This window comes from Nelumbo lutea, chromosome 3, assembly GCF_056320005.1.
Source record: "Nelumbo lutea isolate HS-2025 chromosome 3, American lotus-T2T, whole genome shotgun sequence".
Classification (NCBI taxonomy): domain Eukaryota; kingdom Viridiplantae; phylum Streptophyta; class Magnoliopsida; order Proteales; family Nelumbonaceae; genus Nelumbo; species Nelumbo lutea.
This window is the reverse complement of record NC_142686.1, coordinates 6,276,214-6,288,218: the sequence shown is the minus strand read 5'-3', so window position 1 is coordinate 6,288,218 and position 12,005 is coordinate 6,276,214. Positions and strand designations below refer to the sequence as shown.

At 40.0% G+C, this 12,005-nt stretch overlaps 2 protein-coding genes across 4 annotated transcripts; both read left to right on the top strand.

Annotated features, from left to right (window-relative positions):
- The first annotated feature begins 337 nt into the window (after positions 1-337).
- LOC148862595 (B3 domain-containing protein Os01g0905400-like) lies at positions 338-8,362 on the top strand. Of its 3 annotated transcripts, none has more exons than XR_016108925.1 (6): positions 338-671; positions 1,475-2,432; positions 2,592-2,723; positions 3,317-3,492; positions 4,275-4,618; positions 6,926-7,972. XR_016108925.1 is itself a non-coding variant. In XM_088974319.1 (6 exons), the coding sequence occupies exons 1-6, from the start codon at positions 462-464 to the stop codon at positions 6,975-6,977; spliced, it is 1,782 nt and encodes a 593-aa protein (XP_088830445.1). In that variant the 5' UTR covers positions 338-461; the 3' UTR covers positions 6,978-8,362. The 3 variants fall into 3 exon arrangements, 2 of the variants coding, with proteins under 2 accessions (XP_088830445.1, XP_088830444.1); XM_088974319.1 differs by having other exon boundaries at positions 4,275-4,528; positions 6,926-8,362; XM_088974318.1 differs by having other exon boundaries at positions 3,314-3,492; positions 4,275-4,528; positions 6,926-8,362.
- On the top strand, positions 7,559-8,098 carry LOC148862596 (histone-lysine N-methyltransferase trithorax-like protein). The gene has a single exon (XM_088974261.1). The coding sequence runs from the start codon at positions 7,559-7,561 to the stop codon at positions 8,096-8,098; it is 540 nt and encodes a 179-aa protein (XP_088830387.1).
- Positions 8,363-12,005: the final 3,643 nt, after the last annotated feature.

The window sequence follows — 12,005 nt, the reverse complement described above, 5'->3', positions numbered from 1 at the left end:
TGTTCTGAATTATGGATGAACTGTGTGGACTGGTCCAATCCTAGACATCATGTAGCGTGGTGTGGGTCAGTCCACATCACACTTTTTTTATTACATGTATCTCATATACATTTTATGAACGATATAGACAATTAATCATAAATATATTTTTGCATTTTATATGATAAATATATTTAAAAAATGCATCAATGAATTAAGTATTAACTAATAAATCAAGATTTTCAAAATCGGATCGAACCGGAAAAACCGGAAACCAGTTTGGTTCCGTTTTTCTCCAAAACAAAAAATTTATAGCAGGACTAACTGAACCGAGTTCACATCTGCGCCATCATCGGGAGATGTTTCCAATATACGGCGGGGATGTGATGTGGGACGTTGTGGGGCGCAGATGTGAATTCAACTGAACCAGAAGTCGGAGGGCGTGTTTACTGTGAAGATTGCAGCAGGACCGACTGCCGCATATGGACTCATCAGAGCCAGAGCCAGAGGGGAGGGGGAGCATCCAGACATCAGGCAAGAGAGGCCGGCAGAGAGAAGAGATGGCTTGTAAGACGAAAGCATGCATGGAATGTACTCAGAAATGCTTGTCAATTCACGGGAAGAGAGAATCGTCATCCCTTGTTGCTTCTTTCTTCAAAATCATGGTTGGCGATAAGTTCTCAGAACTCATGGTATAACCCTTTTCCCTCTCACGCATACTCAGAAACAGCCTCTAATGCTCTATCCATTTTGCCTTATATTTATTAAATTTTTGTTTTCTTGAGACTTTATGGAACTTACAGGAAAACGTTGTCGGCTATACATGTTTACACAGCTATACTATGTTACCCAACCCTCCCCCTCTTCTCAGTTTTATTCTTTACATCTTTATGCCCGTTTCTTATGCATTGATTCTAGTTGGTTTATGTTTTCTCCTCACCCCCAAAGAGATCCGCAAAATTTTCCCCTCTGATACATATTTTCTTATCAGTAACTGAAAAATTTATTGGATTGATCGTGTGAACAATGTACTTGATGTTTACATCACAATACAAGAGATTTCTACATTTTTGTTACAAATGAGGCAGTCCATTTTATATTGTTAGCGGCATTTTCTCAAACAGCAGTATTCTAGCAATATTCTCTTTATAATTCCCGCTGATCATATCGTATTGTATTTATACAGCTATAACTCTATGTATAAATTCAATTCAACAGAACACTGCAAGTATGCATTTTCATAATAATTCTTTATAATTTCATGGTATCAGAACTATCTCCTTCACTTACGTCTTCATTCATTATTTATCTGTGCAACGCAAGGGTTGACTTGCTTAACATGTTAAATATTCAAAATAGTGCTAGTTGTGCCCTGGGATATATTAAAATGCTCTTGGAGACATGTCTAGCACTTAGTTGTAGCTGATGCTACGAATGTTCCTTTATCTAATGATCTTCTCTGATAATGCTTCTCCTCTTTAAATTATGTTCACAGATTTTACCTCCTAAATTTGTTTACGACCTATCATCCTTGGTTGGCAAGAAAACTTACCTTGAAGATGCCAATGCGCAATGCTGGAAGGTAAAACTATTGACTATTGATGGTTCCTTGGCTTTTCAAAAGGGATGGCGAAAATTTGCATCAGACCATAATCTGAAAGAGGGATATTTTTTGGTATTCAAATACATTGTTGGCTCCCATTTTGTAGTTCAAATATATGATAGAAGTACATGTGAAAAGCTGAACTTCTCTGAGAAAAGAAACGAAAATAGTGGAAAAAGGAAAAAATCTATGTCCAAACATTCCTCTGATCATCCTTCAGAAGGCAAAAAATCTGTCCCTACAAATGTCCCAAGCCACACAGTTGATAGAGTTTCGATGAACGAGCAGGGATCAAGTTCAACAATTCCTCCTGTATCTGCCATAGAAATAATTGACCGTGATGTCAAAGACATGGAAAAAGTACCGGTGGTCAATGATCATGAAATGCCTCAATCTCTTTCAGCAGTAGACTATGCAGAAGTGCCGTATTATATGATTGATAGAAGCCTGGTAACTGAACAAGCAGAAAGCTTCTCTCTTTTTGATCTCTCTAAATTTGAAATGGTAGGGGGGACATCTGGTTGTAATAAAATCAATAAGGTTTCAGCCACTATTGAGAAAGAAAAGTACTCTTGTTTTGATGAAAGCTCAGAAAGACCTCCTGCTCCATTGGAGGAGGGTATACTTGAAAAAAATTTGGTAACTGATGAAAGCCCAGAAAGACCTCAAAATTTATTGGAAAAAAGCAGAATTGATAAAGATCCAGTTGCTGGAGTTAAAGATACGTGCAAAATACCTAAGACCACAGATTCCTGTTGCGTGAATACACCTATGCAAACTCAGAAGGCTTTCTTAGTGGATCCTGGGAAAAATGAGAGAGGGAATCTGGGAACATCAAATGGGGCCATCAGTAAGTATTTTTATTTGGATGAAAGAAACTGCATGCGTCTTCATTTTCTATCACTTCTATATGTTTCTTATAGTATATCCTGAGCATCTTTTACTGCTGTGGTTTCATTATCGTAATTCTTTTCATCCCTGAATTGGTCATTGTACATTGTTTCAATAGATCAAGAGTCAGGAAAATTTTCGCAGATAGAACCTCAAGTGGAGCGTACTCCCTTTGTTGGATGTAGTGGAAGTTTCAAGCAGATTAGCACTAAAATGTCTGGGTGCTCTGACTATCCAGTTACAGTAGCAGGTAAAAACATGCCAATGTACCAATTGAAAAAAGAAAAGAAAAGAAACAACTAATCTGTTTCATTTTGTGGTTACTTTTTCTTTTCTTTTTTTTTTCTGTGTGCTTTTTGAGGAGCTTCCTTCTGTCATGACTCATGATAGGTTTAGCATAGAGGGTAAAAGCATGCCATTCAGGTTCTATTTAGATTTTCCTTTTTTTTTCTCGTTTTTTATTGGTAACAAGCTCATTTGTTTACCATATCAAATGTAAAAGGATTACAAAGATGGAGGATGACAAGGTCTCCCACCAAAAGAACTGCTATACATAGGCTTCACTAAGAACAAAAACACACACTATACTTGGTCTCAATTGCATATATTTGCTATTGATGAACATGGAAGGAACTTTCAAAGTTACAAATAGAAGAACATGTGGAAATGACTAAAGATGTTCATGGTTTATTCTTTTCTTTTCATTTTATCTTATTTCTGCGCTTCTATCTTTTCATTTTATCTTATTTCATTTTACTTTGTACAAATTTCTTGATATTATCTAATTAACATCTCTCCCTCTCTCTCTCTCTCTTGCCCGGTAAAACTTGTTGTGCTCAGCAGCAAAGGAATTCAAGGTCATCAAAGAAGAATTTGAAGAGAAGGCACATCCCAATTTAAAAGATCAATCAAATGATTCCAAAGTGGTGACAATGGAAAGTGTGGATTCAGTTGGCCAGCCATCACCAAATCTAGTCAATTTCTGCTTTACAGTGTCAACAGTCACACAATCTTGGCTTGTATGTACTCTGTAAATTTATTCCTTTCCTTCTTTGTGTATTGCTAGGGAGGGGCCATTGCTCGGTGAAATGGTAAAATCTTGGGCTAATGAGCTTGAGAATGGTGGTTTGAATCTTAGATTATACATCTTACAAAAACAGTGTAACCATCACCCAGGTTTTAGTCTTTTGCTTAGGTGACAGGGTGGAATTCTGTTGCCTCATCTTGCCTTGCTGCCTTAATGACTATGACCATCCCCACAATGTTTTAGTCTTTTGGTTTCCTTGTACTGTATGTTGGTGGTGTTCTACTTATTAAATTTACCCATGTTGTTTCTTGAGGATGATAGAAGAGTTTAAGAAGTAGAAAGTTTATTGGTTTCTCCATTTTCAGGAAAGGAAAAAATAAAAATTTGAGGAACCAAATGATATCCTGGGGAGACCTAAAATCCTGTCTTTCAAGTCCATCTTGCATACCCTTCTTGGTCAGTAAGTATGCAATAAATGGGCCCCTAGGGCATCTTTTGAGTAAAGAAGAAATCTGTCTGATCAGATCATTTAACCAACTTATGTCATTCTTTTGGTTGTTCAGAATGTGGTGATTATTCCAGAAAGAAATTAAAATGGATGGTTATAATAATGATTAGTGAGTCATGGATTTTGTTACTGGCAATGTCTCTTAAGCTAGGGTGATTTGAACATATTGGAACTGGAGCAAGTTCTATCTTCTCTACTTATTGGGCTGTACCAGTTACTATTTACCAACACATCAGCTTGATGTTACTTTTGCAATGGTTGTGCAGGAGTTGCCCACAGAGATGGAGGCACTTGCTCGCAGTTATAGAGGAAGGGCTAGATCAGAAAGGAAGATAATCCTCCTCCGTGATTCGGCCATGAGATTGTGGCCTGTTCTTTACCATGAAAGATCTGGATTCAAAGTCTTAGCAAGTGGGTGGGAAGCTTTTGCCCAGGCAAACAACGTCCAGCAAGGAGATATCTGTGTTTTTGGATTTGAAAATAAATCAGAAGATTTGTTCCAAGTACGCATTGCAAAAAAGTAAGACAAACTCCAACAGTTGGAAGGGTCCTGTTTTTTTGACCAATAACAATGGATTTTATTAATAGTTTGGAAAACCAGAATTTGAAGGTAAGGAGCTAAAGAATCTTAACTCCCAAATACCCTATAGGCCCCAAACCATGGAGCAATTACAAAACAGCCCAAAACATAGTTTCTGTTCACCCCTTGCCTAGCTAGACCATCTGCCAGTGCATTAGCATTTCTCACTATCTATTTACAACGAATTTCAATATCCTTGGTGAGCCACTTTAACTTCCTCTTTTCATTGCTGTATTTTCAGAGCATAGAACTGTCATCTTTTAGCCAATTCACTGCAATTTCAGAATCACCTTCTATGATCAATTTTTTAAAGTTCATTTCCTTGGCCCTTTGTATCCCTTTAAGAGCTCCTAGGATCTCAGCCCTCAATGAATCTCCCACCCCAATTGGGCCAGAATACATAGCTAATAGATTTCCTTTTTCATCTCTTATCACTCCCCCCACTCCGGAGGGCCTTGGATTACCCATGTTGCTGCCATCAAAATTCAGTTTGGTAAACCCATGAGGTGGAGGTGTCCAGCAGGAATTTCATCAACTGAGAACACTGCAAACAATTCCAGGGTTTTCAATCAGTGAATCACCCTAATGTGGATAGTCTTCAGGATTACTTCCAAACTTCTCTCCTTATTTGAAAATACCCTTGAATTTCTCTCCTCCCAAATAATCCAACACATTGCAGCCCTACCACATCTCCACATGATCTTAGCCCTTTTGGTTGACCGGTTAGGCATGGAAGTAAATAAGCTTTGCACATTCGGAGGGGGAGTTCACTTGCACCCAAACAAAGAAGTAAACCATTCCCAAATGATTTTAACAAACTGGCAAGGAATTAATAAGTGATATCTAGACTCACCATCAGATTTACAAAGGCCACACCAGTGAGGAGACAAACAACTATTGGGTCTTTTTCTTTGAAGTCGATCCCCTGTATTAACTCTTTTCAAGAAGTCTTCCCAACAGAAGCACCCAACCTTTAGAGGTATAGGTCGACACCACACTTCTTTAACAGGAAAAGACAGTCCAATTAGAGAAGGGGGTAAAAGGGCCTTGAAGAAAGAGAACCTGAGGGAGTGAGTGTCTATATTCTACCATTTGGCTTCGATGGCTCAATGAAGACCCCTTCAAGAATGGATAGTAAGGCTAAAATGTAGGCTAACTTTGTGTCCCTGACATCTCTTCTCAAGTTCAAATTCCAACCAAACCCAGAAGGTGAAATAGAAGGTACAAGGAAAGAGGAAATTGGTTCATTTTTAAGGGTAGAAATAACAAAGAGGCCTGGAAATTGATATTTCAAAGAGGAGTCCCCAACATACACATGTTCTCAAAATTTAATGAGATTACCTGAGTGTAAATCATACTTGACCCATGGATAGAACAAGGGAAAAATGGCTTGAATAGCTTTCCAGGGAGAAGCTCTTGTAGTCCTTGCTAGAATCCCAGAGTCCCCCCATCCATTGTCTCTGCCAGTCCATGTATACTTCCCACTATCTTAACCCACAGTCTTTCTTTCTCAAATGAGAATCTCTACAACCATTTCCCTGGTAGTGCTAAGTTCCTAATCCTTATATTCCCAATTCCTAAACCCCCATCCTTCTTACATCTACATACCTCCTCCTACCTCCCACCTGACCTTATGGTCTCTTCCCCCGACTCTCAAAGAAAGTCTCTCGTTAGTTTTCCCAGTCTGCTAGCCACCTTAGCCGGAATTTTAAAGACTTGTAGGAAATAGTCAGGAAGGTTGGCAAGAGTAGACCTAATCAAAGTGATCCTCCTTTCAAGAGATAAATTCTTCTTCCAATTGGCAAGTCTTTTTTCAAATCTCTCCACAACAGGGGCCAAAATTCACATTTTTGAGGATTATCTCCCAATGGTAAACCAAGGTAGTTTAAGGGCCAATTAGATACTACACACCCCAGAATGTCTGCACACTCACAAACCTCCCCCTCGCCCATATTGACTCCAATCATACAACTCTTCTCAAAGTTTACTCTAAGGTTCGACATTTGCTCAAAAAGTTGTATAGTGAACTTCAGGTTTTTAATCCTATTGCTCAAAAAGTTGGAAGGGTCCTTTGCAGTCTACAAAATATGTATAATTTTACTGTTTCAGAAAGAAGTCCAAATACCACAAGTTCCTTTTCATAAAACACTAGTGAGTTGCTGCAAGTTTTGCTTGGAAACAGAGTTTTGTATCTAACTATCAAATTGCTTCCATGTACAGTTTGGGTTTTAGAAAACTTTACCATGCTTATATTTGTAAACTAATAATCATGGTCTTCATGGAAGCTATCCTTTTAACTGCATCCATTTGTTTGTTTGTTTTTTTTTTCCTTTTTAGATCCGGGATACAGATTACTCAAGGGGAAGTGAATGGTTGGAAGAATAAATGATACTAGGAGTCTGAGAGAGAGGTTCAACCTCTGTTCATTGCCGGGGTGATCCCAGGAAGAATCTTCCACTGGAAATATTCCACCTAAGAAATTGCTGTGTTTGGTTGTCCAATCAAAATATCAAGGGATTTTTGGATTGCAATCCCCCTATTTCTGAATTGCAGCCCCCAAGTATTATCAAATATGAGAGGCCTAGGCCGGGCCTAGTTTACAAGCACTCGCACACGCATACAGGCACACAGTGGGAGGGATCAAATCAGATTAGTCTACGGAGGAAAGTTGACAAAACGAATTTTTGTATTATATATATTTATATATTTATTATATACATGGGTGGCTATTGTTTATGTTATGTGACGTTAACTTGCTCCACACGGACAGGGGCCAAGGAAAAAAACCTTGTTAGCCAAGCATCCCAATCTGATTTCATTTCAAAGGAGAAAAAGCTATAAAGGGGAGGGAAAGAGAGAGTTAACTCTCATCTCGGTAATCCTTTCAGAAACAGAAATCCATTAGCCTCCAAGACAAAAGGTAGAAAGATGAAGAGAGAAGGTCGTCAACATGGGATGGTTAGGTGCTACATGGTCTTGCCATCACCGTATAACCCAAGGCCCAATTCCAGGATTATCAACAAACTCGAGTCACCTCCGACCGCCGGGATATACACCAAGGTGTCATCGAAGCCGACCAATCACTCGAAATTCACAGGTAAATGTGGTCGACCAAAGTGTGATGGGTGCCATATCCATCCTGCTTGCAAATCCAGAGTCAAGGCTAAGGGGACCCAGAAGCTCAGGTCGTGCGACGTGGTGACGGATCACCGATTGGTTGCTTGGCGAGTGGTAGATAACAGGGGATGGGAACTGAAATGTGCCGGAGTATCTGCAACAGAAATTCTGAATCATTTGTCAAATGATCTCTGGGACGATGATGGGGAAGTGGAAGACTATGCTGGCGACGTCGAAGAACAGCAAGAGATTCCGATGAGGGAAATTGAAGAAGTCAATAATGGGGTTGAAGATGACGACGACGACGATTGTATGAGCTTTTGTGATGTTGAGTTTGTGTTAGAACAGGTAGAAGATGGTGACGAGGGCTGGTGTTTAGTGGGCGAGATCTGAATTCTGAAGGAGTGTTAGATTGTAAATCCCAGCTTTCAAATTCAGTCGTCCATATCAATAAAAGTGGTCGGATATAGAGGGAAGGATCAAAGGAGGGTGGGTGGTGATCTGATTATTTGTTTGATCCCAATCTCTCTCTCTCTCTCTCTCTCGATCTAATTGTTCATGGTGGCAAATTCTTCTCTTTATAATTGTATTATTGATTTGGAAATTATTGAAGGACAGAATATGATGAATAGGAGATGCGTCGTCATTTGTTTATTATATTTATGTGTATAGAAATGGTTCTCTTCTCTATGCCGACTACATCAAGCATATCCGTTGGTCTTCTACTTTGCTGAAGTCCGCACGTCTTAGCAGTTAGCACCCACACAATCCACATAACAACAAATTTACACGTTATTGTAAGGCTGTAGTGGTTTGAAGCTGGCTGCAACAAATGCCAACTACCAAGGAACATTCGCAGAGGTCGTAACTAGCGACGTCCTCTTTTCTCTAGTTCTTCTATCCAACGGACAAGGCTGTCTTCGTTAACCTTTCTCAAATTATATTTATTTTGAAATTGGCAAAAATTATTTTAATTCATAATTTATTAAATGCAGATTTACTATCTTAAAAATCTGGTTACTACGATGGAAAGCTTTGTTCCTTCCACGGTATTTTTTCTTTTCAATTGATTTTACTTATCCTTATGATACTTCACCGGAAAAAAATGATTTGGGCACATCAAATAGGGTTGATAGGTATATATAATATACCACAGGTATCATATATTTTTTGTTTTAGGGTTCTTTTGGTTTGTGGGAATAGGAGTCAATTATTTGATTACTATTTCAATTCGTGATAGAATTGGTATTTCTTCATTTGAGCGAATGTCCGTCCATTCCAATTAATTTTATTTCTCATTTTAATTTCTATTTGAATCAAGCAGAATATGAGAATAACCCATTCCAATTCCAATTGGATGGATTTCAATTTTAACAGACCCTTAATTTGATACTAGTTGATTTAATTTGATATAAACAGACCACATTTTATATACGATACATTTGTTTATATGCATGGATATTGATAAAATCATCAAGTAAACATATCCAAGTAACATAAATAGTTCCAAATTTAGGTCCCTTTTTTCCCTATATAAATAAAAAAATGACCATTTTTATTATAAAAGACCATTATTAAAAAGGACAATTTTGTCCTATCCAAGTGTTATGCAACTTTACCCTCAAGTGGAGGAGATGAGTATCACTTATTGGGGGAAAATAGATTTTCAATGGACCCTACATAAATATAAATAAAAGAATATGAACATCTTGATCAATGAGAACCCAAATTCCATTGCCCCTCTTAGAATCCAAAAGAAAAAAAAACCCTTAATTGCTTTATATTAGAAATTGAATAGGATCTTATATAACATTCGAATGGAATTTGATTAGCAAGATAAAAATAAAATAATTAAAATATTATATATTATTAATAAAATAAACTAAAAATGGTTTTAATATTCTATTTGATGAACAAAATGAATTGAAAATTTTTTATATAAAGTTTAAACTTATGAAAATTTAATAAAATTACAACATTCAGATAATTTTTACTGATATACAAAATATAAATTTTAAAGTACATATGAACATAAATGCCCAAATTATCCTTTTGGATGACCCTCTTGGTCTTGGTGGCGGGAACACAATGAAGGCTCACGAATTCAGTTTTTACTGCAATCTGGCTTTATGGGTAATCGATCTTAATTCTTTGATTGTATTCTAATTGTCTAGTTACTTCGTTGTTTGTCTTTCTCTTTTGTTTTTCTTTTCCCGATCATCCAATGACCTCTTTTAGGGCTTTGATTTATTCGTCTACCAGGTTTCTTTTCTTGAAATTCAGTATTATTTCAAGTGGTCCTTTTGATAACGGGCTCCTTACTGCAAACTTGATTTTGGACTTGGAGGATTATCATAAGCTTTCTCTTGGCACAATCGTGGCTTGTTGGAAGTTGGAATGCTTGCGGGCTTAATTGGATTTGCCCAAATATGCTCAACCCAATGAAAATTGAATTGAATTACCTAGTCCAGATAAAAGCTCCATATAAATCACAAATCGATTTTCAGAGTTAGTCTCAAATAATTTGTCTGCTTGCACTTCCTACAAATTAAGAATCAACTGATCCTTTTCCTTGTGGAGTTTAATTTCCTGGAAACTCCAAATGGGGTTTTGATAGTGATGAATCAATTTTTGTTGATGTATCGCTTTTTTGGCTAAGTACCTCGTCATTTGGTCTGCTTCCAAGTGGCTGATGATTCAAGCCGAAGTGGAGAACTTTGGCTGCCTAGTTGCCTGTGAGATGCCGAGCTGCCTGTGAGGTGCTGGGTTGACCAGGTGTTGAGCTGCCTGTGAGATGCTGGGCTGACCAGGTGTCGAGCTGCCTGTGAGATGCTGGGCTGACCAGGTGGCGAGCTGAATTGATGAGCTTCGTTGCTCTTTAGAGACCTGCAAGGAACCAAATGTCAGAGGACCCGGGGTGGCTAACCCGGTGAGGTCGCTCCGATGCTTAAGTCAGTACTCTCATACTAGACTACGAGCTAAAAATCACAAAGTCTGAGAGCTAGAACTTACTTGCTTGCTTGCTTGCCTCCCCCTTTGCTTCTGGGTTGGTGCCTTTATATAGGCAATGTTTGGCGTGGGCTTCATGCACCATATTCGAAATTTCTGCGAGGTCGTCTAAGTGGGTCGAGATTCTTGGAGGTAACCGCCATGCACTTTGACCACCCTCCAAATCGTTCAGCACGTAGGCTAACTTCCAAGGATTGTGGGAGTGTTTGGATATGCATGCTGAATTCGTCAGCGAGCACGTCTTGCAAGTCGCCAGGTCGCCAGGTTGCGCCTGTGCCAGGTTGCCAGGTTGGTGCCTGTGCTAGGCCACCAGGTCGCGCTTGTGCCAGGCTGCCAGGTCGCACCAGGGCCAAGCCGTGCTAGGGCCAGGCTGCCAGGTTGCCAAGTCGCACCAGGGCCAAGCGGCCAGGCAGCGCCTGTGCTAGGCCGCGCCTGGGCCGCCAGGTGGGACACCATCAACTTGGCTAAGGCAAGTTGTTTCCAAAGTGGTTATGGGTGTCACCTATTTGTTCTGAGGTGCCATGTGTCACAATATCATTGCAGGGCCGAATCCGCCCTCATCATTTGCCCCCCACTCCCGAGCCGAAAGTAACTCGGTGAAGGGAGTAGATTTCTCCTTTTGGCTCGGAATGAATAATTCAATGAGCTCATAAGTGCCAATTCAATTCCTTAGGCTCTGGGAGCGACTCGCAGTCCGCTCTTTGATTTTGCTCGTGCCGAAGAGGCGACTGGGTCTTATATAGTGAGGAGGTCTTCGCTAGTTCGTTATTTTGGCCCTTAGGCCTTGGGAGCGACTCGTAGTCCGCTCTCCTTGATCTTGCCCATGCCGAAGAGGCAATTGGGTCTTATGTGGTATTTTAGCCCTTAGGCTCTGGGAGCGACTCGTAGTCCACTCTCCTTGATCTTTGATTTTGCCCATGCCGAAGAGGCGATTGGGACTTGTAGTGCCGAGGTCTTTTATCAGTTCGCTAGTTCGCGCCTGGGTCAGGCCGCCAGATCGGTGCTTGGGCCAGGCCACCAGGTCGCGCTTGGGCTAGGCCGCCAGGTCGAGCCTGTGCCAGGCCTCCAGGTCGTGCTAGGGCCGTCAGGTGGGCGCCTTAGTGCTATGACTGCGCCGCATCAACCTCGTGATGCCGGTCACCCCCTCCTACAAGAAACTATTAGGAGCTCGACCTACGGGGGCAACATTACTAACTTTAGGTCGCTAGCTTGCACGAGAGCCTTGGAAGGCTAGACTAGCAAGGGAGCTCATGCAGTCCGTTGGCCACAAATTCCCGCGGAAGCCACGGTG